Genomic DNA, 25705 nt, shown 5'->3' with positions numbered 1-25705 from the left:
AGGAAGAAGAACAAGAACCTCTTGGTTATTACGGACAGGCTGTCTAAGAACGTTATACTGGAGCCTATGTGGGAAATTTCGTCCGAAGCAACAGCGAACACTCTTGCTACTGCCTTGATCAGACACCACGGAACCCCCAGAGCAATAGTGACTGATCGAGGGACACAATTTGTCAGTCAGACGTGGAGGCGCCTGTGTCAGCTCCTCAGAATCAAACAGAGACTCTCTACAGCCTACCATCCGGAGACTGACGGAGCCACGGAGAGAGCTAACCAAGTAGTAGAGACCTACTTGCGGGCCTTCTGCTCGTATGCTCAGGATGATTGGGACGAATTGTCCCTAGTGGCAATGATGGCTATTAACAACCGACCGGCGACATCTACAGGGATGAGTCCGTTCTTTGCCACCCACGGATACGACATCGACCTGATCAGGGTGGACGAGCCATTGAGAACGGACGACAGCACCCCTATCGCGAAAGCTGAAGGATTTGTGCAGAGATTGAAGGACGCTACGGAATGGGCCCAAGCCGCCATGGCCACGGCTCAAGAGCGACAAGAACTGTACGCCAACGCGAGGCGACAGCCGTCCGATCAGTTCAAACCGGGCGACAAAGTCTGGCTCAGGTTAACGAATGTGAAATCAGACAGGCCCTCAAAGAAACTGGACTGGGTGAACGCCAAGTATACGGTTCAGGAGACAGTCGGAACACACGCGTGCAGGTTAGACACGCCGCCTGGGATACATAACGTCTTCCACGTGTCCCTCCTGCGGCATGCCGGAAACGACCCTTTTCCATCGCAGGAACAGGACGATATACAACCCGCCGCCCTTGTGTCTGGACCTGATCAGGAGTACGAGGTCCAGGAGATACTGGATAAGAAGAAGCACGGTAGGGGTTGGAAGGTCCTCGTGAAATGGACGGGTTGGGCGAAGCCGACGTGGGAACCACTCAGCCAGTTTCAGGACACAATAGCACTAGCTGAGTACGAAGAGAAACACGGCCCCCTTCGGAAGGGGAGGAGGGGGGTATTGTAACGGGCTGGGCCCGTATGAGGCCTTGCTGGATATCGCGGCCACGGGCGACCCCGGGTCAGGCCCACCACGGAATCCACGATGCCGACAATCCGATGGCCAGTGCGGCATGGGCCGCATGGCCCTGATCAGGCCGCTGCGAGGCGGAGATTTGTTGTTCTTCCCTTCTAATCCTCATCTGAGGATACTCGTAGTAGTCGCCATAGCCTGTTGCAAATACACACGCCTTGGACCGTTACACATACTATAACAACAACTACCTTACTTACTAAGATAGCAAAAAACAATTAGGATAGTACCCTAAGACCCCTTAGACTCTAGCTATAACCTAGTTAGGCTATAAGAAGATAGGGATATATAAAACCCCTAAGGAACACTAACAATAATGTATTAACGTTTTATAACAAGCTTGTAGGATTGCTATTTACTAAAAGATCCCTAACGTAAGGAAAGGACTTATAAAGGATAATACACCTAAGAAAAAGAAAACCTAAGGACAACTAAAGACCCTTGCAATAATGCATAGGGGCCCTAGTTAGAAGCTTACATGCAAAATTAATAAGCAACTTAATGAAATGCTTTAGATAGGATAACCTAAAGAAGTTAAGAGACCTGCACTCTAAGGACTAGTAACACTAAGAGGAGGGATTAAGATCACTACACTTAACCAAGTTGCAGCAGACAACCCTTAAGACCTACAAACATAAACCCCCTAAGAAAGAAAAGCGTATAAATGCGCTGCAAGCAACTACCTGCAAGGGCTAGATAGCTTAGACTACAACTTAGAGGAAACACCTAACTATAGAATCCTCCCTAGCTAGTACTACAAAACTTACATTACATCTAGCTCTAAAGAAGAAAACCTAAAACCCCTAAAACAATAAGAATACTAGATTATCTACCCTAAGGATAACAACTAGTTAGTCTAGTTTTATAGAACAGCGTATAAGAAGAACTATTTACTTATACTACTTATACCTAAAGACTACCCCCTACTAAACCCTAACTATAAGGACTATATAGACCTCTTTTAGGTGGAATGTCTAGATAATAACTGCAAGATATATAGAAAGGGTAAGAAGAAGTTCTACTTCTACCCTTAATAATACATAGAAGAACCTATTTAGGATGTCTACCTATGCAGACAACTCCTATTCTAGATAATGTAATACTATAAGGAAGGAAACATTGCAACCTTTACCTTAGACCCTAAATACCCTATGTTGTGCTATAATAACAATAAGGGATAGCAAGAATGTAAATACAACAAATGCCTTATTTACTCTAAAGCTAAGGCAAAGGCCTAGCAGAAGGCACAGAAGAAAGGGACTTAATAGTTAAAAAACTAAAGATGCCTACAACAAAAGGGCAACATATAGCAACAAACTATAAGACCCTATGTGCAACCTATAATATAGCACATTTTAACCTAGACATTAAGATCTAAGGACAACAGACGCACGCAAGTATTAACAGCAGCGCCTAAGGAAACTTTATCTTGCTTAGATTAGTGAATAAACAATAGATACTATAGCAGGAAAAAGAACGCCTATATGCGTTACAGATAGTTAAAAGAGAATAAGTTAAGTATAGTAGCAGACTTATTGTTTTAGAGATAGTGCACTTCCCTTTATAAGTTTATAACTAGAAAGAAGAACTTTAATTTAATATTATAGAAATAGGAGATATTAATGTTATCTTAGGAATTATATAGTTACAAAAGCACAACCTATAAATAGATTAGAGAACTAGCTAACTCTAATAGTTAGATTTAGTTACTAAGCAGCACTGCAAGAGTTAGGCCTTAAATAAGTCTTTTAGAACACCTCTTAACAACATAAGAAATACAAGGAACATACAATACATTGCCTATCTTAGGGAGATACAGCCTCCTAAGACAGTAGCTCTAGCAACATTAGATCAGGGATTAGATCTACTTCTAGCTATTTTAGAGGAGTACTAGAAGTACAAAAAGCTGTTTGCCCTAGAATTAGAAATAGGCTTACTAGAACATAGACCTTATAATTACAAGATTCCTTTTATTAAAGGATCCTACCTAAAGTTCTATCTAATATATAGACTAAATAAAATAGAACGTAAAGCACTTAATAAGTACCTTAATAAGAACCTTAAGAAGGGATACATTAGACCCTCTAAATTATTAGCAGGATACCTAATCCTATTTATGCTAAAAAAGAATAGCAAGCTACAATTATGCGTTGACTACTAATAGCTTAATAGCATTACAAAGAAGAATTGCTACCTACTACTACTTATCTTAAAACTCTAAGATTTGCTACATAGAGCAATGTAGTTTACAGCCCTAGACCTTAAAGGAGCCTACAACTTAATTAGAATAAAGGCAGGCAAAGAATAGAAAACAGCATTCTAAACACGCAAAGGACTCTTTAAGTACCTTATTATGCCTTTTAGACTTACTAACGCACCTGCTACCTTCTAGACAATAATTAACTACATTCTTAGCAAATTTATTAACATATTTGTTATTATCTACCTTAATAACATCCTTATCTTCTTACCTACCCTTAAGCTACACAAAGGATATATATACAAAGTCCTTTAGAAGCTTTAAGACGCTAAGTTATTAGTAGAAGTAGAGAAATGCAAATTCTACAGCAAGAAAGTCAATTTTCTAAGATACACTATTACACTAGGACAAATTAAGATAGAAGCAAAGAAAGTATAGGCAGTTAGGGACTAGCTTATACCCTAAAACGTTAAAGATGTTTAATTGTTCTTAGGTTTTGTTAATTTCTATAGATAATTCCTTAAAGGTTATGCAGGAAATGTTAAATGCATCTAAGATCTTATACAAAAGGATACCCTATTTAAATAGACTAAAGAACGCAATAACGCATTTAAGAAAGTTAAGCAATAAGTTAGTTTAGAACCTATTACTTAAATCCTTAACCTAGATAAACCTTTTAAAGTTAAGACTAATGCATTAGACTTTACTATAAGCAGACAACTTAGATAACGCAATAAAGAAGGAAGACTACACCTTTATGCCTTCTTCTCTAAAGCATTCTATAGACTAGAACTAAACTACTAGATCTACAATAAGGAACTTATAGCAATTATTAAAGCATTCTACAAATAGAGACTACAACTATCTAGTATAAAACACAAAGTTCTTATGTATACAGATCATAAGAACCTCACACATTTTACAACCTCTAAGAACCTAAATAAATAATAAGTCAGATAGTTAGAATTCCTCTTAGAATACAACTTCTAGATTATCTACAGAAAAGGAACTAACAACAGCAGAGCTAACGCTTTTAGCAGAAGGATGGATTACAAAGTTCCTATCCCTAAGGAAACATAAGTTATCCTTAAGATAGATAAGAATAGAGACCTTGTTCTAGCATAGAAGCTCCTTATAATTGCTAGATAAGTTATAATTAGCACAACTAATAAGATAACGCATAAGATAATTAGAGAGATTTACAGTGTAAGAGCATATAGTTACTAAGGAGTTACTAAGACCTAGAAACAAATTTAATAATACTACAACTAGTAAGTAATACAATAAGATGTAGCAGACGCAATCTAGGATTGCAACCTCTACAAGAAAAGTAAGAACAGCCTGCATAAGCCCTACAGACTAATTTAGCTACTACTAGCACCTCTAGCAGCATAGCACTTAATCTCTTTAGACTTTATTATTAAACTACTAAAGTTAAAAGAACTACTTACAAAGGTCTATTACAATAGTGTATTAGTTATAGTTAACTAACTTACTAAATATGCTTACTTTATCCTATACCTAGAAGCAAGTACAGCAGAAGACCTTATATACACATTTTTAAAATACATTATTAGCAACTACAGACTACCTAACAAAATTGTGTTAGATAGAGATAAGCTGTTTACTTTAAAGTTTTAGAAATTACTAATTTTACAACTTAGTATAGACTACAAACTATTAACCTCTTTCTACCTACAGACTAATAGTTAGACTAAACAAATTAACTAGATACTTAAACAGTATCTATAATGCTATATTAACTACAACTAAGATAACTAAGTACTACTATTACCTACAGCCTAGTTTACTTACAACAGCGCAGTTAGAGAAAGCACTCTCTACTCCCTATTCTACCTAAACTACAGATTTAAACCTACTACACATAGAGAACTACACAAAAGACTATAGGCCCTAAAGGCTGTAGCTAAAATTAACAAAATATGCAAAATTTAGATAAACATCTCCTAAGACTTAGAATTTGTTAGGGAATAAATAAAGAAATACACTAATACTTTAAGGATTAGAGGACTACCCTTTAAAGAGGGAGATAGCGCCTATCTTATATAGTAAAACATTAAAACTAAGCAACTTAGCAACAAGTTAGACTACAAAAAACTTAAACCTTTTAAAATTATCTAAAAGATTTTAATAGTTAACTACAAACTTAAGCTACTTAATATAATAAAAATCTACTTAGTCTTTTATATTGCACTTCTTAAACTAGCACTACGCAGATTACACACTAAAGACTGCATTATTATAGAACCTAACAAACTAAAGTATAAAGTTAAACAAATTATTAACTATAGGAATAAAGATAGTTATAATAAATATCTTATTAAATAGAAAGGCTATAGATATAAAGATAACTTATAGGAACTAGTTAAAAACCTCTAATACTCTTAGGTACTGCTAAGGGAGTACTAAAATTAAAGTTAGCTAACTTTAGATCCTTAAACACTGCCTCCTAGTTAACAACCCTAAAGGCGCTACTAGCCTATGCCTCTTTAGCTACAACTAACTTAAAAGAGAACGCAGCAGAATCTATAGATTTACTATCTAGGATCTCCTAACCCTTCTTAAACACTATTTGCTTTGCCTTGCAAATACGCTCTAGTTTTGCAAGCAACTTATCTATTTTAGCCTAAGCCTAATGCAGCGCGTCTGCTCTTTATTAAAGAATTAATTCCTCTAACTCCTTTTTACGCTTAAGATAATTAGACTTATTTAAAAGACAATCTACTATTACAAACAGATTAGTACTACAAAGAAACAAAAATAAAAAGAACACTTATATTTATAAATTGCATTTGCTAATGCATTACAAGAATAACTACAGCAAACGCACTTAGAACATTTTAATTTACTAGCTAGCATCTTATAGCAGCAACTAACTAACTAATAATATAAATAAGGTATAACTTTAAAACTAAACTCCTTAATTTCAAGCGCAAGCTTTAGGTAACATTATGTAGAAGAGCCCTTAGCGTAGGAATTGCTGTGCGACATTTTGTTAATACAAAAGAAGAACGCTTAACACTATTCTAGCCTAGATAGCAAGGGACCTAACCTACTTATGTAGTTTAGGGACTAAACCTTTAGAGGAGAGACCTAATGTTACAACCTATTAAACATAATAGGACTAGGGGATGCCCCTATAGGGCACCTAGCAGTTACAAACAAGTTATACGCTGCAGACATAGGAAACTAGGGTGCACTCCTCTAGCGCAGAAGAACTATAATATAAGGTTATATAGAGATAAGGAAGTAAGCAACTAATTATACGTAAGCATAATTGATTATAATGTAAGCGCTTATGCACCCTACTTTAAGTAATTACTCTATACAACACCTAGATTACTAGTAATTAGGTGTAAGCTAGAACCTTAGCAATAAGCACATAGGACTTATATATAGGATAGACTTAGATAGACTTAAGGACAGACTTCTATAGCTCTTTAGTAATTAACTTTGTAATTATCCCCTTAGATACTTTTAGCACCCTTTACTAGTAACTAACGTTATAAGCCCCTTATTAAGTATACAACTGATTACTGTATCCTCTAAAGACCTAATCCTTTTAGCACAACCTACAGCACTGTTCGATAGCACCGTTGCCTCAGCTTCTGCTAATAGACACTACCACGGAAAGCCGACCGTAACAGTTGTCTGTAGTCTATCTATTTTCTATTGCAGTAAACTACTATCCTTTATAAGGGCTAAGATCTAGAGGAAACTACTGCTGCTAGACTATCTTACCCTTATATATAATAAGGGGATTTAGGGTATAGCCTATAGTAGAGATGCACTTAATAATAGATACTTATACCTTTAATCTAAGCTGTTTCTTGCAGACAGACTTTGTCTTAGCTATCCCTAGCACTAGCCTATTAGATCCCTAGCCCTTAAGGATACTAGTCTTATCTATATTATATCTATTAGCTAGTTTAATGCCCTTAATCTCTAGTATAGTAAGGAGTTTAAACTAGTCCCTAATAACCTTAGTAGATGCTCTATTAATACATCTAAAGTCTATAGGGCGACTTCTCTAGACCTTAATTAATAAGTTTCTTCTTTTAAAGCCTTAGATCTATTGCTTTCCTAGAGGATCTATATCCCCTATAGTATAAAGGATCCTTTCTGCAAATACCTTTACCTGCTAATAGGTTAGAGCAAGCCTAAGGGCATACTGGATTTACACCTATTTAGCTAGCTTAGCCTCCTAATTAAGGGAAAGCCTCTAAAGGTTAGAAAATGCAGCTACCCTTGCTTAGGTGCCTTAAAGTTAATAACAAAGTATTAATCTTAGGATCCCCTATTTAGAGGATGCCTTGTAAATAGACTAGCTATTAGCAACAGCATCTAAGGCCTAGTTAACCTTATACTTAGTGTATTAGCTTATAAGGACTAGAAAAGGGTATATAGAAAAGATAAAGCTATTTAGTTAAGAACTGTAAATGTTGTAATGTAATGAAGTTGGAGAAAACAGGAGGCTGGTGGTGGTGGTGAGGCATTTTTGGGGGGGCTAAATGTGGGGGGGGGCCAAATGTGGGTGCTTGACGTTAACGGCGGGCAGACTGGGACAACTCGTGTAACTGACGCCCAGGTTCCAGTGCTGGCAATGAACAATATGTCTTCATACCACTACATGCAGTTCCTCTCAGAAAACTCCTCGGTTCAGCCTCTGCTGACTACCAGGAAATTCCTCCCGCTTACATCTTGGCCGAGAACGACATAGTCTTGCGTCCTCTACGCCTAGATGCCTAGCCTGCCACGCTTCGACACCCACTTCCGACAACTGAGCAAAGAGGGACCCGGATTCAAGGCAACGTTACAAATACACTAGCAGCAAAGGTATTGTCAGATGGTAGCCTGAACGGGCCGCGGGCTCTTTACGTTACAAGGTCTCCTCCAAGTATCAACAATTTTCGGTGTCTCGTCCACACGTATCAGCAACCCCCGACCGGCGGTTTTGGGTCACCACAAACGACTCAGAAGCCGAGCTGCTCAATCCTCTCGGCGCTCTACCCACCCAACTCAACATTCTGCTGCCAGCCCTTCAGCATCTCGGCCTCTCCCCTCCTCAACTTCAGCACGCAATGCTCCATCGCTCACGAGCCTACCCATCAGGTTTGTAGCCCCAGCCGTAACGAACGTCTCAGCGAGCACCAGGACCGTCAAAGAGTATGTCTCGATGCCTACTACAGCGTTTTCCAGCAGGCTTAAAGAGTTGTTGGAGTATCCTCCTTTTCCTCCGGCTTACTAGTGTGCTTCAACGGAACAACCAGTGCCTGGCTCCCGTTCTGTGCGTAGAGCATCTTTCTCTTTCGGCCCTGGGCCACAATAAGGAAGGGAGCATCCCAAAAGAACACTCGTATGACGACGCTGGTTACGAGCGAACTGACGCTGTAACGATGCGGCACTAGAGGCGGCACATGTTGATTTGATGTCTTCTACAAAAGGTTGGTCTTGTCGACGGGGTCAAAAAGCACTTCTTCACGGGTCTCTAGCCATCAAGATTTACGGAATATGACAACATGGACTACCAGGAGTGACAAAGTGATAGCGAGGATTGAAATGAAACATATTGGGGAAATAAAGATACCAGGAGCTTCTTTTGGTTCGGTGGCGCCGAGCGAAGAGTACTTGAGCCGCAAACGTAGCCCACTTGCGGCTCTTTTTCCCCGAGCCTCATCATTGAGTTCATGGAGGACAAAGCCTCTAAGTTTCTAACAGGCATATGAGTCTTTCACCAGTTGCAAGTGATTATAAGAGTACGAGGTGACCTAGCCAACTCAATGCAGGTACGGCACAGGACCAAACTACCACAGGTAGCGGCCAAGACCATGTCAACCGACTCCCCCACCGCTCTCCTTACTTGTCCCCTACGCCATTGTTTTTGTTTTCGCCATTGGATGTATTCACTGAGGCTCTCGCAGTGGCCTAGCTTGAGTATGATGGAATTCAAAGGGGAAGATGGTGATGCAATAAGAGTAGGCAGGGACAAAGAGGAGTTTGACATTTCAACCAGCAGGTCGCCGGACACCTGTGAAGGAAATGAGCAGAACGGCATGTTTTGGGTACGTTGCCATGCTAGCACGGGTTTCTTTTATCTTCAACCTCTCACTCGAATCACGTCAGCGCCAAACATCCAAGTCTGCATCAATTCCTAAAGCCTTGCAGTCCCTGAGATACCCCTCGATTTCTTGAAATCCCGCATTACTCGACGCCCTGCCAAGCCAGTCTCTACAGCGAGACTCGAGGCGCTGATAATGACTCTCTGGGTGTTCTGGTAGAGTGGCACCCGCAATAGAGCGAAACAAGCTGGAGACTCGCTTATAAATCTGGCCGAAGGACGTGGAAGAGCTTCGCCCGGTCCAGCCGTCGTGAATAATGTCGGCCAGCACTTCGGCGCCCGGTCCGATGACCTCGTGGCCACCAGCCAATTGTGCCCGAACCTCCTTCACCTCCGCGTAAGAACACAGATTCTTGAGGGGATCGATCCCGGAAAGAATGTAATGTAGGCAAGTCGCCATCTCGAAAGGATCCCGGACGACGTCGATCGCGTAATCCGGGTGGGAGCTGTGAACCGCCGATCCAAAATCGAACAATTTCAAGCGGTTGTTGCCGTCGACGCCGAGGTTACGCACGGCTAGATCGCCATCCGCCCAGCCGTGGGCCTCCAGCCAGCTCACTGCGTCGAGCAGTTCCAGAGCCCACCGCCGCCGTTCTGGTTTGGTCGAACGGGGCCAGGCTCGTTCCAACGGCTCGAGCCGTTCAAGGAAAAGGCAATTACTCTGGCCCGTTTCCAGACGCCGGATAAAGTTGGAATGAGGATGCGCTTTGAGCGTAGCGTAGACGGCCAACTCCTTTTCTAGGGAGATGAAGCTTCTAAGCGAGGGTTCAGGGAGGTAATGTTCATCCGGATCCTCGATGACGGCGTACTGAAATGGCATCTTGATGACGATTTCCCTGTCAATGGCGTATACAAGGCCCTAGGATGGTCCAATACCAAACCATTCCCCAGACTGGTCGTTGAAAGGCAAATGGATCTGCATGGCTGTCACGTTGAAGGGGGGTGATGTGTAGGACAAGCCAGCTACGGTGACTGACGGGGTTGTGGTGATCCTTTTGTATTTGAATGAATGAAATGCCAGTCTCGGAAGTTAATTCATCCGAGGGAAAAGAGAGTGTGTAAGACTGTGCTGGAAACCGGCCTTCGCGTCCGTCCGTCCATCCGTCTCCTGGAGCAAAGTGGCAAGCTTTCCCTTGACATGGTGTAAGGGAGATATCATTGGTCTTAAGAAAAGCGTCTAACCTTCTCGAATTCCTACCACCACGCACGTCTTAGAGGACAGAAGATTCTAGGTACGTTTGCCAATGTCGCAAGCCGGCTATCCAATGCTTTGCTTGGGCGGTGCCGGACAAGCTCTCCAGTTTAACCACCTGCGCACGCGATGCCTGTTCCAGCTCCTCTTTGCCTTGGTGCTTCAGTACATCGCAAAGTGAGAGGTAGATTAAGCGCGTCGTATGTCCGCTTGTCAAGGGGAACTTGTTGATGGCGATGAGCGCTTGCGTCCACCACGAGAAAGCGCCCTCCCAGTCTGAGCTTGCATGCCGCAGTTTGGCCGCCGTGATGCAAAGACGTAGGCGTGCCATCTTGGACAGCTGGCAGAACTCGGCATCGCGACAGAGCTGGTCCGCCTCCGCGAATCGTTGTTGGGCGAACAGAGACTCGGCCAGGGCCAGATTCAGTAGCGCGCGAGTTGCTGGAGTGCGAAGCGGTCGTTCGAGCTGCGTTCTAAGCAGCTGTTCGGCGCGAACCGGCTCGTCCAGCTCTCTCATGGTATCGGCGGTCTCAACCACCAGGTCTCCAGCATCCTCATCAAAGTAGACATCTCCCTGCTGTTCCGCCGCACATCTCGATTTGTCTAAACATCCGAGAGCCTCTTGAAACTTGCCTTGGAAGCGCAAGATCTTCCCACGCAAGACGTTCATGCGAAACAGAACTACGTCCTCGGCGGGAGAAGGATGCCCAGTTGGCTGCCACTCTCCAAGCACGTCCAACGCCGAAGACAACTCCTCGTTCTGGAGGCAGTCCAAAGCTCCTTGGTGAACAGTGAGCCCAATTGCGGCATTCATTCTTTTGTTGACGAGACCATCTCTTCGCTCCTGGTGCGAGTTGGTGGCCAGGGTCGGCGGCATCCCGCCCCCGGCGAGCCGCTGCAGCACCGACTCTCTCTGCGCAATGCAAGCTTGAACATAGCCATCTTGCCAGCCGCACATTGCCGCTTTTGCTTGTTCAACCGCATGACGCTTCCACTCTGTACCGGGGAGGCGAGACGCTTCGATGAGCGTGAGCACGACATCGACTCTGTCAGGGATGGATAGGCTCTCATAGCCGTCGTGTTCTCGGACAGCGGCCATGGTGTGAACCACGTGAGGTGTCAAACCCGCCCTCGCATGTGGCTCCCTGGAAAAGTCCTTAGTACTTGTCATTTATTATTTGACCGAGTGCGTACTCACGCAGCGGGCTCGAGATATTTCCATGGCACGGCGCGGTACGCAGTGGCCAGGGCTTGCCACCGCCAGAAGGAGTGTGATTCGGGAGGCAGGCTTTGCAGGACAGCTGTCCTGACACCAGGGTGGAGAGTGCATGTCCCATCGACACTGAGGGTTATTGCCGAAAGCCGCTCAAGCTCGGCCAAGGCATCATGCAAGGTCGGAAGGTCGGATAGCAGTGGCTGGAGAGCGGCATCATGAGGCGCACCTGTGATTTTGATCCCGCCCTCGTCGGTCCAACGCTTGCGTGGTGTACCCCCACGATAGAGCATCTCCGCCGAGACCTGGGCATTTGCCAGGAAACATAGTAATAACAACAAGGTCTTGCTACTCGGCTGGGCAGGAGAAATTTCCGATGGCAGCGCGGCCATAGATATTCCCGCACAGCCTGCCGCGTCTTCCATGGTGGAGATGTGACGGATATGGTGTCCAAGATCGGTCAGCGATAGGTATAGATAAAGACACCGTACACGTACTCTGTAACATATGTTGATATCCGCTCAGCCAACCGGAGCAGCGGCACGCCACCACGCATATATGTGCTTCCTACGCCGTGAAGACCTCGCACTATTTAGGTCTAGCGTACGAACACAAGGCCTGGCCACCGAGGCGTGTGTGTCTGCTTCCCTGCGTATACTGCTTGGCCACTCACACCGGCCAAGACTCAAAACTCGGCCGACCATGGCGGGGGTGGGGGGATAAGCCAGCAGGTTGATACATGCCATGGTCGATTATGTACATGCAGTGTAGGAGAAACTCCATGTTAAGGACAGGCTAGAAAGGAGGCTTCATTTGCTCCTGGTGTGACAGTTCCTTGGGGCGTAGGAGGGGGAGCGCACATTCTTGAGGAGGGCCGACCTTCGGAAACCACGAACTTTACACATTATGTACTTCAACTATCCTACTACGAGAACCCCAACTTCAGGGTGTACGTCAACGGCGACTTGCCCGTGATGTACACCTTGTCGCCCTGTGACGGTTAGTCAGGGTGGCCAGCGGAATATGCATATATGAGTGAGCAGAAAAGAGTGTCTTATTCGTACTAAAGAGTGGATGGTATCACCACGGGCTTGTGGGCCTAATGCTATCCTAATAACTGTTCCAGAGCTAGGGCCAGGTGGAAATGACAGGCTGGCCTGTTTAAGTACAGTCAGACCATCCTGGATGGGTTATGTCCATGACTCGCATAGAAGCATGCATGGATTCTGTCACCCTGCAAGACGAGCGTGCCGCCGAGCCAGCTGTACTGTTCGCCGGGCCGGGCGTCGATCAGGCCGCGGCCGAGTCCCGAGCCAAAGGTGATGGTATCCCCCGCGACGCTGTAGGAGCCCTCGCCCTCGACGAGGTGGTACAACTTGCCGCCCGTGGCATCCTGTCCGACCTCCTCCACGCCGGCGAACGTCCCATTCTTCCGGAAGGCCAGCTCGAACGTCAGCTCGACGTCGCGCTCGCCCGTCACCTCAAAGGTGAGGTCGTACCCGGCTTCTGTCGGCGCGATGGCCACCTCGGTCTTGAGGCGGCGCATGCTGGTCGGGCGGTTCGCGAAGTCGAGCGCCGCGTAGAAGCGGCCGTCGGCGACGGACCGGCCGAGCGCGTACTCGCCGTTCTCGTCGCGGCCCTCCGCCGGCATGGGCAGGTAGTACGGCACCTCCATCTCGCTGGCGAGGCGCACGACGCCGCTATCGTCGACGGCGATGCCGTTGGAACGGAAGTGGCCCATGGTGAAGAAATTGGGCACGAGCCGCACGGCCTCGAGGACGGCCTTGCCGTTCCACGCGCGGAACATGGTCGGGTTCGTCGACAGGCCCGAGCCGAAGCGGTTGTACAGGTCCGTCTTGTCGCCGGCGCGGTACCAGTCGGAGCCGCCAAAGGCGGACACGGACAGCTTGCCGCGACGGGCGCGGACGAGGCCGGCGGCGGCGTAGTGCTTGTCAAAGTCGACGAACGGCTCCTCGGGCGCGGGCAGCGGGGCCATGAGCGCGGGCCGCTCGATGAGGGCGCCGAGGTAGTCGCCGAGGGTGGCGCCGCTCTGCTGCTCGATGAGGCGGGCCATGGCGGCGAAGCGGCTGTTGCCGTCGAGGAGGGCCATCTCGCGGAAGATGGGGTAGAACTCGCGCATGTTGTTGCCCGGGCTCTGGGCCTGGTCCTGGCGGCGGCTGAGGATGGTCTCGATCTCGCCCCCGGGCTCGGCGTGCTCGATGGTGAGCTCGAGGTTCTTGCGGACGTGGGCGAGGAGCCCCGTGCGGTTGAGCTCGTGGAAGACGGTCAGAAGCGACGGGTTCGTCACGGCGGCGTAGTAGATGGCGCTACGCTCCGAGTAGATGCCGTCGGCGTCGATGTCGATGCCCTCGGCGAGCCACTCGTCGATGCGGCCGACCAGGCTCCCGTCCTCGTCGCCCGTGATGCGCGAGATGCGCGCCAGGGCGCCGCAGATCTTCCAGCGGTGGTTTGGCGTGTGGATGCCGCCCTTGGCGAGGCCCGGGCCGGCCTTGACGAGGATGTCGCGGATGGTATCGGCGATGGCCTGGGAGGCCTCGTGATCGTCCGCCTCGAGGATGCGCACCATGATGCCAAAGTCCTCGACCAGGAAGCCCGTGTCTGGGGGCGAGTGGCGGTTGCCGACGGTGTAGGTGCCGTCGCAGTGCTGACTCTGGGTGAGGACGGCGAGCATCTCGTCAATGTGCGGCAGCAGGGTCTCGTCGTGGTAGTAGGCCGAGTCGGGCCACACAAAAGGCGTGACGAGGCGGCGGACCTCACGCGTGAGACTGCGCGGCGAGCCCGTCAGCGACGCGTTCTTGTTGGTGAGAACAGTCGGAACCTGGCCATCGGCGGCCTTGGTCAGGAGCTCGAGGCTGGTCGCGTCGACAGAGACGTTTTGCCGGGGCATGACTGCGGCGGCAGACGCCGAGGCGGCGAGCAGGGCCACCCCCAGTGTCTGGATGAAGCGACGAAGTATCATGGCGGAGACGGGTGAAGGTGCGAGATGTGAGGCCGAGGCCGGGAGGAGAGCTGCGCAAACGGACCGCCGCGAGACAAGGACTTTAAGTACCTAGCCATTGACCCATGACCGAGATGAATAGCCAAGGCGGTCCCTGTACGTTACCATGACGGCCTCTTCCCGTGAAAGCTCACGATGTTCCCCTCTCGGGGTAATGGTCGCCGACTAGCGGCGCTGCTGGCCTCCAATCTACCACAATGTAATCTCCGGTGGTGGCCCCCCTCACGACGAACGTGACTCCCCATGGGGAAAGCCAAGGTGCGGGGGGGCGAATGTTAGGGTGTCTGGAGGCCGGGGATTGTGACCACGAAGTGTGCACGTATCCCGTATCCCGGTAGAATCTTCATGGTCGCTGCAGGAACCAGGGGAGTGTCCATCTGCAGAGCATCGAAAGCAAGGGAAAATCGCCGAAGCTGACCAGCACTAGGTAATAGTAGCCACTCAGACCGGTCACCGCCCTATCAAAGGTATGGCAGGGGGGCTTGATTATCAAGAGCCTAGCCAGCAGAAAGAAAGCATCCGAGCAAGAGGAGATATCAGATCTGAGCAAACAGGTGGGAAAGGAGGCTCCGGGGTCCTCTTGTTGTGACGGTTCTGTTTCTGTTCTGTTCGGGACGGACGGACGAACATCAACACAACTCAAGGCTGACCGGCCGCCAGTTGAGCTTGGCCTTCGAAAACAGCGAACTAGGTACCCATGCTATCTCGCAAAAGTATCTGATATCAAGGCTCTTGGCGCTGGCCGGCTTTGTTCCGTTGGCAGGGCACGTGACTGATTCGCCTAGTCTTAGTTGAGCCAGCTTCCGCATTGCATCACGATTCACCTCTTGAGAGTTTTGCTCCCTACGTTGACGCACATTTACGAGTTCTGGGTAGGACGACGCAGAAAACCGGTGCTCCATCTCAGCAAGAAAGGTCAGAGATAGCTTCGCTGCGGTTACTGGCAGCGGAAATCAAGTCATCATATCGTGTAATCTTCTCCCTCGAATTCATGTCTCAGCATAACCTCACCAAGTATCTCTAAAAAAGAACAACCAGCACCTACCAATTCATTGGAATTTATTTGAGGGAACCCCAAAAGGCTCCCGAATAAGTACTAAACTACATGTACGATAGCCTGTTTCTCACAAAATAGCATGTTGACATTATCAATCTGGTTAGCTCAGTGCTGGCCAGGCCCTTCTATCGCTAACCGATTCGGCCTGCGGCCGCTCATTTTGACAGCCACAAAGAGCGTGGCTCTCGAGTATACGGGCTGGACCATCGTTAGCTCGCGATACAAACAATTCCTTGACAGGGATATTCTGTACACACCAGATCAATTGCCGTCACCTGGGCTTTGAATAGTCTTTCTCTCGTTGACCAGCATCATGATAGCCCATGCACTGGATAGCAATTCCTACTTGGCCGCAAAGCAAGAGCCGGAATTATCCAGACGATATCCGCCAAAGGCACGATTGTCGCAAAAGGGATAGACACAGCATAATTGGTGAATGTTCGAGGCCATTTGCTGTGTCTGGCCAAGGGTGTGTGATCCCATCTTCCTGGTTACATAGACTCATTTTCTTGGGACAGCTTGAGCAGCCGGCAGCCGCAGTCAGACAGCAGGACTGTCCCGCCGTGATCATTCACGCTGGCAACAGATTTAGATCGATGGCTTCAAAAATAAACCCATCAGTCAGACTCTTGCTCTTGACTGCGTCATACATGTCATCTTCTTTTGTAAAGAGACGAAAAGCTCCAGCAATCCACGAGGTCGCCGTGGCTTTCGACGGTAACGGGCCCGAGTCCCCATAATAGACAGCCATGTGGTAAATCATGTCCAATTTGACATAGGTAAGAGTATGTACTAAAGCCTACGGGGATACATAATGCGTCATCCACACAAAACCCATCGTCCATCCGGTGGTCTCTAGGCTGACTTCGTAGACCGCAGTAAGAAACAATTGTCATCATGAACTGGTGTGGGAACAATGAGCTGTGGCGTCCCCGAGAGCACAAAGAACGGTACAATCCCCGATAGCCTCGGTTAGAAGGAACATGTCATGTCTATCGCAAATATACTCTGAACTGGGGAGTCTAAGGCCCAAGAGGTCCGTTAGCACAGCCCCGGCCCGCAGCAGTTGTGCAGAACACAATGGAAACGCTGACAAATGATGCACACGAATTACTGCTTCCTAATATTGTACTGTCATATTCGCCTGTTAGTCTTATTTGCCCTCCTCTCTGTCGTTCCATATCTCGTAGGGTCAAATTCCTCCCCTGGTTGATGGCTCTAGCGTCTGATGCCCCCGAGATTCATGTATCTACTGACCTTTCAGCCTGTGTATTTCCTGGGCTTTTAGGTAGGATTCTCTGGCACGTATGTGAGAGGCAAGAAGTAAAAGTACAAAGACTGCAAAAGGCGAAGAGAGAGGATACAATGGGGCTAGAACGGACCCCTTACGTCCGAATGCCCTCGCTCAGCCGGTTCCATGCCAGTTCACAACGGCCTTGTCTGTCTCCTTTGGAAACAACATTCCTTGCTTCGGTCCCGGCCGATCATCTCGGGCCGCGGCCTGGGCCAGATTCTGTCAGTGTCCCGGATGACGCAGAAGAATCCGATGCGGATGAGAGTGACGGAACAATGCTAGAGTGTTGCAACAGAACGGCCTCTTAGTCTGCTGATCCTTCATCAACTAAGCGGCACCCCAATATCCTATAGGCCGGCCGCAAGGGAAAATTGGCAACGCAAACAGCGAAGGACAATTAACCCCCCCCCCCCCCCCCCCAGGCTATCCAACGTTCACAACAGGAGGGACGAAGGGGAGATTTGCATTTTCCCGCCCGTATTGGTCCAAGGCTTCCATCGAGTTGGTCAGCTGCAACGACGGCCATTGGACCCTAGCGACGGGAAATCCCCCGCCCCGCAGATTAAGCAGTGTCTTTGACAACAACGACCGAATGCAGCCGCCCCGGCGCACCCGGAACCGGTCTTGTCACCGCGATCCAGCCCGCTTCCTGTGTGAGGAGCCAATCGCCTGCTTGCTGTGTGGCTGCGATGGGACTAGCCCGTGGCTTCAAGGCTCTGGCGAGCTTGTATGAAAAGGTTAATGATCGCGATCTTCACTGGGGGCAGTGAGACATTGGGCCAGGAAAGAGTGTCTCGGATGAGTTTATCGGCCAGTGCCAAGTCCGTCAACAGTAAGAAGAAAAGAGGGCAGGCGGAGCAAGACTGAGAAGAACGGGAGCGGCAGACGAGTTCATAAATAAGGCCCTCCCGTCTCCCTCCCTCACTCGAGAAACTCAGACATTCTGCCAAACGCTTTCCATCAACGGAACCTATAAGACGATCTTCAACCCAAATCGGGAGCCCTTTCACATACTTCGTGCTCGAACGTCCTCTTCTCTTCGAGTGACTAGTCGATCTTCTCACAACCGCCAACATGCGCTATTCTACCATCCTCTCCAGTCTCGCCACCTTGTGCGCCGTCTCCGCGCTGCCAACAAGCATATTTTTACCCGTCGGCAACCTCCCCTCCCAGCCGACGACCGGCACTCAGGTGCTCAAGGACCTAAACATCATCGACGGTGCCATCACGATCCTCATCGGCACCCTCAACAGCCTCAACTTCTCCACGGACAACGCCGGCAACGACATCGGCAACGTGCAAAAGGTTCTCAAGGAGACTATCGACTTACAGACCTTCACGCAGACCGGCCGCCTCGATGCCCAGGGCCTCAGGGCCAATCTGAGCTCGGCCGACTCGCTCGCCATCGTGAACAAGTTGACCAACGACATCACCCCGCACCTCAGGACCGCCACCGATCTGCTGAGCAAGGCCAAGTCGTCAAGCATCCTCGGCACCACACTCGGCGGTCTCCTGGGCAGCATCTTGGCGCCGCTGGGCTTAGTGAATTACATTGACCTCCTCAGGACGGACATGGCTGGCCTCATCACCGCGATCTTGCCGTTCATTGACTCAACCGTCCAGGGCCAGGCCCTCTCCGAGGCCGATGTCATCAACAATCTGCTGAACGCCAGCTTTAATCTCTACTCCAACTGACAAAGGGGGCGGTGAGAACATGGAATGACTGGTTCGGATTGAATGATTGCATGGATATTCATTGTGCAGACAGAAAAGCGAGGAAACGGGTTGGAACATGGTTGCATCTAATTACTTTGGAGGGACTTTAGTCTGCATTGCGGTTCATTAATTTCGAGCTCACTGATTTCAACCTGCAACATCAACCTATCTGACATGACATCGTGCCATTTTTACTACTCTTAAGTGAGGTTAAGTCATCCTCGAAGATAAAAGGGGTACTTACTACACGATCAAACCATCGGACCCATGCCTGCCTAAGCTCTGTTGACAAAACACATGGATTGAGGCCGGATCTTTCCCATACTACATACGAAACTGATGGCTGGTGCTTAGAATGTATCAGAGAAGTAAAGTCTCTACCACCGAACGATCTGCACGTATTTCCTCGTGGGGATTTGTTGGGCTCAGTTGTCCTCTAAAACGTGGTTCAAGGTGTGCGGTTTCCTACCAATGTGGGCAGATTTGTTAAGTCTTTTCTCTACATCTCGGATACCATGCAGCGAGATTGCTGCCTATTACCTGTCTATACTACGCACAATGGCAATATTCCAGTAAAATCTTCTCACTTTTCCTCATGGTTTCTCGAATTTTCGATTAATCTCAAATGTTCGCTTCTCACTCGAACAGTACATGGCTGCTCGTGACCTTGGTCTTTTCCACCTTGATCACGGCGCCGCGGTTCGCTTTATCTTTCAAAAGATTGCGTGCGTCATGATTACCTTTTCATCGGAGAACTTTGTGCCATGAGGCACAGCGAGAAAGGCAACTGGACATTATCACTGGCATGAACTCCACTGAAACACAACTTGCGTGGCACGGATAATGTAAGTTTTGAGTTCGACGGTACAGATACGTGTTGAACAGTGTGCTGAGGCCGAAGTTGAAAGTCCTATCCCACCGGCTTTTAAGGCTGGCAAGGGTAAAGTTGACAGCAATTTCATGACACCCTAGGCCTTGGCCTAAACCTGTCATACCTATGAACTACATAAGGTTTAGAAAAAAGAGTGGGACTTTGGCTGCATAGAATCGCCGGGCAGTCCTGATACGTGAGATTGGGGTTGAAGATCCCAACACATGTCAGGGTTGCACAGTTGCACTCCTTAGGAAATGTGATATTCAACATCAACAAAGCATTGTGGTGATCCAGGCAAGAATCAGGGGTCTCAATGATATGCTGAAAATGTTCTCTGAGACTTGTCATTACCAAAAACCCAAAAGGTTGTCTCAGAGGGTATTTCAAAAAGGGACACTGTGTAAATTCTAAGCTTGACAGAGACCATTGGACGAAGCTGGAGATGAGTCCCTGAAGACTCGCCTCGTCACCCAGAGAAACCGCGGAGGGAGGGTCACAAGATAGGTAAAATCAAAGGAAACAGACAGGTTGCTTTTGCCTAGGCTGTATTAAATAGAGTTCTCAGGTGAGAAGTACGAGGTAAATAGCGGCAATATCAAGGTGCATTAAACATTCGCAAAGTATGAATTCATTCATTTATTGTGTCTCGCGAGTAAGACTCTCTCGCCAGTGGATAAAATAGTACCGTTGGACGAAGCGGCCAAACGTCTGCGTTATGAAAACGAACAAAAGTAGCATTGAGAAGCTGAGCGAGGGCAGTGGTTGTGTTTACAGAATATGGACTGCGTAGATAGTGATTTGTATACGTCCCGAACGATGATGGTATCTTGAAATTCCTCACAGAATCAATTTTATTTCAAAGAACACCCATCGAGGGGATCGCAGACTGGACAAGTGTGATAGTCCTCGTTCCAGCTGGATGTATCTGAGAGTAACGACACAGTGGCAGCACGTCTGCCTCCAGTTAGCTAAACGATACCAATCGGCATTCAGAGTTCTGACCACGAAGTGAAGTCTGATATAGACGTCATTTAACACTTGGGCCAGGTTTGGCGTACAGATTGCGTTCTTGGAGCAAATACCGCTTCGCCGGAGCCGAGGTAGCATCATCAAACGGCACTCAAGTGGCATCTACGGTGGCCAACTTCCAGGTTACTCAGACAAGTGGTGAGTGGTCGTGTAAGATGAGAAGGGAACGAAGCAGTGTCTGGAAGCAGAAGCGTTCGAAGCCCTTCGCTCGTCAACTCGGGACAAGCCCCAGCCCAAAAGAGCAATAGGCCTCGGGATGCACCAGGCCCAGCCATGGCCCGGATATCGTCCTCAGGCTCCGGCCCTAGAAACACCGCCGGGCCAAGTTGACAGCAAGGAACTCGGATTGTCACCTGGCTGGGCTCAAATTCACCGTCTCCGATGCGCACTTCGTGGTTCAAGCTCGCGAGACACCACGCTTCACACCTCTAGGACAGTCACCAGAGCTTTCCAAGATGTTCCTACAGGCTATTAGGCAGAACCTCCCGAACACTACAGCAGACACAGCCGCCATGATGTGGAAACATGTCATTGGCCGGCCGGGGCTTCTTCCATCTGCACCTGGCGAGATTGTGGGAGGGCCAAAGTGCTTCCTTACAACATACCCTAGGTGCGCGCATGACTCGAGCATCGCCCCTACAGACGACCACCCCCTCTAAGCACTTCCTCTCTCATATCAACTACGACTATGCAGACGCTGAAGCTTAGTCTTCTCTCTTCTTCCCTGCCAATACGCCGTCAATCCGGAAGCTCCCCCTTGCCCGGAATGTGTACCGTCGCGCCCCATAGGGCTAGGGTCATTACGATGATACCAAAAGCGGGCAAGATGGCTATGTGTGCCTGTGACGCCCACTTCCCGTCAGAAAGAAATTTGTTTGTTTGGGTTGGGGCTGCTCCGTGATAACAGACTAACTCCTGGGAGCCTTTCGCCGTTAATGTACTCGTGTAGGTTTACTGTGTTGTTTTCTCGGCCTGGTAGAGGTGATGAACTATATAGCGAAGACGGGGGAGACACGATTAGCATATTACTTCGCCGCGCTACATTTCCCACACTTAACTCCTCTGGCAGCTTTCGTCTTTGCTGATCGTTATCTCGCTCCCATTACTCTGGACAACATGAACGAAGGGAACAAAAAGAAATCGCGCCAGGAGTCTAGGTAATACTAAGAGCGGGGGGGGGGGGCGTTGCATGGATGATTTCACCGAGAGAAGACACATCCGTTAGCGGACGTGCCAAGGCTTCGAGAGCACGCGAATGAGTCAGCCGCTTGGCGCGAACATGTACACCCACACAGTGGAGGCGACACTCATCAACAGGTCACTCAAGGGCGAGGGCATGGCCTATCACGACCTTGGTTCTCTTTTCTCTAGTCATGAGCATCGGGAGAACGGGTGTGATGAGCCATCTAGGGACAACGCCAGCTCATCGCAAAAGTTGGACGGTCGCTTGAGGTCCAAGCCCGCTCAGTTTTGAGTCGATGGTGAAATCATGATGAGATGGCACGAAGCGGTGGGGGAGAGGACGGAGTTCTGTCGACGGTTCGACTAAAACAGTAGACAGGCATCAAGCGAGCCCGGTATTATCGTTGCTTTTAGGTAACCGGACCGGTGGGATGCAACAACAGCCAACCGCCATTAGGAGGGAGGTTAACAGTATCATCGCCGGGCCCAGGAAGCCAATTAGGGTTGGAACGGCGGCTCGGCAAATGACTTAGTGTATCGTGTTGGCGAGGAGCGCTCGCCTATTGGTACCGGCCAAGCCTACGTTTCTAGCATAGCGAATGGCTGCAAGTGAACATGTGTCGAGGATCGAGAGGTATAGTTCTTGGCGCGCGGGGATGGTAGCATATTAGTTTGGCGCTGCTGCAAAAAGAGTGTGCAACAAGATGGGCCGACGGTGGTGGCCGGGGGCCGGAAGATTGTGTGTCTTTTCAAAATCGGATCGTCTCACCAGTAAGAAGCATTCGTCGTGACGTTTTCTCGTCAGGCCGGCGTTTGACGGGGTTTGTCCGTGGCAGACGAGAAATAGGCATTTCGTCATGACAACAGGGAACATGGCCCGAACAGGTCTGAGAGGATGGGGTGGGCTGCGGCAATTAAAGTGAAAAGATTGTGGTGTTCCGAAAGACTGAGCAAACACCACCGAAGACGGCAGGCCGATTGATGAATGTCCAGGGCCGTTGGATCGGCAGGTGCCTGAAGTAAGGAACCGCGGATGTGCGCCTGTGGGCTGCTGACAAGCCGGGCCTCATTTGAACGTCCTCCGGTGTCCGTGGAGGGGAATCCGGGGGGCCGAGTCAGGGGAGGGCAGGGGAGGGCAGGGGGGCCGGCGTTGAGAGATTGGGATGACAAGACGGTGACAAGATGGGGTGTGCCTCGGACGACGAGACGGCCAGCCCCATCTTGTCTCGGACATGGCCACTGGAGTAGAGCCGTGGAAATGCTTGAATACACGGAGAGAGAGCGCGCGAGAGAGCGAGAGAGACAAATGATGGAGAAGGAGAAGGAGGAGTAGGAGCAGGAGGAGGAGAGGAGAGGGCTGGGCACAAGTCTTGGCTCTTGGGAGGAGACGGAGTGGCCGAGAGGGAGTGACTTCAAGCGGAGGCCTCTGGCGGAGAAGCAGGAAGATCTTGCACGCTTCCTAGACCAGCAACCCCCGCTTTTCCCTTCCCACTCAGCAACGGTGGCTCGCTCTCTCTCTCGTCTTGGCGGAGAGTCGACCTTGGCGGTAAAGGACATCTTGGCGGGGAGAGTGCCGGAACAGTGAACAAAGGTGAGGGGAGGGAGGGGCCAATTCGCATTGTGGGAGTGTCGCACGTTGTGAGCTGTGACCTGCGAGCAGCGTCTGCGTCCGTCCTGCATACCATCCATCCCTCTGCATCATCCCATTGTCATTTGGTGACTATTGGTGCCGCCCAGGAGTCCTGGGCGCGCCTTCGATAGGTAGAGCGTCGTGAGGCATACCCCATGCACGGCCTGTGGGATGGGAGGAGGGAGAGAATTCCTATCGCTGGCTAACGGAAACGGCGTCTGGTTAGCCTGCTGGCTGATCAGAGCGGGCGGTGATCAGTGATCAGGGCGGTAACAGCGTGTGGTTCTAACTTTCAGTGGGCGCAAAGGGTCCACCGGTCGTGTTGCATGCGCGGAACGAGAACGAGAGGGGAAGAAGAGTTAGAATTTGGTTCCATGGATCGGGAGATTTACGGCCAGCCAAAGGCCGGTCCGGCAGAAAAAAGACAAGATGTAGCAAGGGGCGGGCCAGTGGTGTGTTGACAGAGTGTTTGTTGTTTTTAGAGGCGGTGTTGTATGTACCCAGCATTTTCGTACTCGTAGTCAGTGTGTCATCAACAAATGGAAGCTTCATTCGGCTTGGCAGGCATGTCTTTCAGACGTCGAATGTGGTCTGTAATGAAGGGCACCGGCCCCAGCCTCTATCAGCCGGCCGGATGAGCAGTGAGAAGCGTGATAGACGTTGTGAGTCTTGGTGCTGGATGGGTATTCGGTGCAATGCGAGGTTGGGCGTTGGGACGAATGCAAGCTGAAACAGAGAGTAGTGAGAACAACTGTAGACGGCGGCAAAGTTGTGTAAATCCGAGGGGAATGCGGCATCCCGGATGTCAACAACCCTTGCAACACTGATGGGCTCTGCCACACTGCAGCGGGGACCAGAGGCGGCCGGAGCAAAGTGACGGATGCCGTTTGGGATACGGCGGCAGGGAAAAAGGCGAGAGTGATTGGGCGAGAGGTGGTCTTGGGAGCAGGCGACTGGCGATTGCATAGCTAGGACAGCATGAAAGGAACGCTAGGAATCAATCGTGCTGGCGGGCCCTCTAGGCTAGGCTCCATGGGCGGTTGGATGCGGAGGGTGGGAGGGAGCAGGACGGAGCCGTGGGTGGTGAGCTGGTTCGTGGGCGGGTTTGGCGAAAGACACGGAGGTATCCGCATCGTCTGTACTGTAGCTTTGTGTTGCATGTTGAACATATGGATATGTGTATTGAGTAGGCGTCGAGTTGTACATCGTATAGAAAGACAAATAGTTAATAAACGAAGGCGTATTAGTTGGTACCTGGTAAGTGAGTAAAGTTGGGGACCATTTGCAAGAAGAAAAAATGATAATAATCAAGAAAATTAAAGAGGGAAGAGATGGACGAGAATGACGGGGGAATCCCAATGCATTCAGATGGTACGTACCAGCACTACCCCGGCGGGAAGTGGGATGCTTGTCGGTCGCTGAAATCTGCGCAACATGTACCTCGCCGCCTGGGACAGCGGCAAAAAGATACTTACGAGGGCGGAGGTGTTGGTGGTGGTGGTGGGGGACGATATGGACACAGGCGCGGTCAAATCATGACGTCGGAACTCAGCCGGCCCGCTTGGCGAAGTGGATCAAGGAAAATATGGGGCGGACCAAGACCAATAGGATGCATTCTCGTCTTTTTCGCCGCTGGGTGGATTTCTCTTTTCTTTTTGGTGGGGCTGGCGGCCGTCATCTTCTCGGAGAAACACACACACAACACACAGCATACCCATACACACCTACAGAGTACAGATACACACCAAACCAATAGGTACCTGCCTACCATGCCTACCATACCTACTGACACCTACCAACAGACAGACAGACAGACAGACAGACAGACAGGCATACAGATAGACATAGACACACGCAACTCAACTGTTACGCCTACTAAATACAACATACGATGGTACAAACTCTCTCAACTAGCCTCCTGCTTAACCTTGGCGGAAACCCTTGGCTTGGCTTGACGAATGACACCGACATGGGCTCATGAAGTCACTCACCAAGACGATTGGCATCAAAATGGACCAGACTCGGTAATATCAATACCAATACCAATACCGATCCC

The 25705-nt window shown here is 49.0% G+C and overlaps 5 protein-coding genes across 5 annotated transcripts; 2 read left to right on the top strand and 3 right to left on the bottom strand.

The window, feature by feature from the left end:
- Window positions 1–9444: 9444 nt before the first annotated feature.
- CDEST_03827 (Putative protein kinase-like domain superfamily) lies at window positions 9445–10263 on the bottom strand (the record flags this gene model as incomplete). The annotated part of the gene is made up of 1 exon (XM_062919986.1): window positions 9445–10263. The coding sequence occupies one exon, from the start codon at window positions 10261–10263 to the stop codon at window positions 9445–9447; it is 819 nt and encodes a 272-aa protein (XP_062776037.1).
- Window positions 10264–10654: 391 nt separating this feature from the next.
- On the bottom strand, window positions 10655–12280 carry CDEST_03826 (Putative tetratricopeptide-like helical domain superfamily; the record flags this gene model as incomplete). The annotated part of the gene is made up of 2 exons (XM_062919985.1): window positions 11834–12280; window positions 10655–11780 (listed from the first exon to the last, which is right to left on the bottom strand). Exons 1-2 carry the CDS (start codon window positions 12271–12273, stop codon window positions 10655–10657), a joined length of 1566 nt encoding a protein of 521 aa, XP_062776036.1. The 5' UTR covers window positions 12274–12280.
- A 440-nt stretch (window positions 12281–12720) lies between these two features.
- On the bottom strand, window positions 12721–14859 carry CDEST_03825 (uncharacterized protein). The gene has a single exon (XM_062919984.1). It carries the CDS (start codon window positions 14826–14828, stop codon window positions 13020–13022), a length of 1809 nt encoding a protein of 602 aa, XP_062776035.1. The 5' UTR covers window positions 14829–14859; the 3' UTR covers window positions 12721–13019.
- Window positions 14860–18163: 3304 nt separating this feature from the next.
- CDEST_03824 (uncharacterized protein) lies at window positions 18164–19086 on the top strand. The gene has a single exon (XM_062919983.1). It carries the CDS (start codon window positions 18293–18295, stop codon window positions 18911–18913), a length of 621 nt encoding a protein of 206 aa, XP_062776034.1. The 5' UTR covers window positions 18164–18292; the 3' UTR covers window positions 18914–19086.
- Window positions 19087–21093: 2007 nt separating this feature from the next.
- CDEST_03823 (uncharacterized protein) lies at window positions 21094–22043 on the top strand (the record flags this gene model as incomplete). Its single annotated transcript, XM_062919982.1, has 2 exons — window positions 21094–21124; window positions 21171–22043. The coding sequence occupies 2 exons, from the start codon at window positions 21094–21096 to the stop codon at window positions 21494–21496; spliced, it is 357 nt and encodes a 118-aa protein (XP_062776033.1). The 3' UTR covers window positions 21497–22043.
- Between the last annotated feature and the right edge of the window lie 3662 nt (window positions 22044–25705).

Source organism: Colletotrichum destructivum, chromosome 2 (genome assembly GCF_034447905.1).
Source record: "Colletotrichum destructivum chromosome 2, complete sequence".
NCBI lineage: Eukaryota > Fungi > Ascomycota > Sordariomycetes > Glomerellales > Glomerellaceae > Colletotrichum > Colletotrichum destructivum.
This window is presented reverse-complemented; position numbering and strand designations above follow the sequence as displayed.

Bases quoted from the DNA above. Each gene is read 5' to 3' on its own strand.
- CDEST_03825 (XM_062919984.1), bottom strand. From the start codon at position 14,828: ATGATACTTCGTCGCTTCATCCAGACACTGGGGGTGGCCCTGCTCGCC.
- CDEST_03824 (XM_062919983.1), top strand. From the start codon at position 18,293: ATGCGCTATTCTACCATCCTCTCCAGTCTCGCCACCTTGTGCGCCGTC.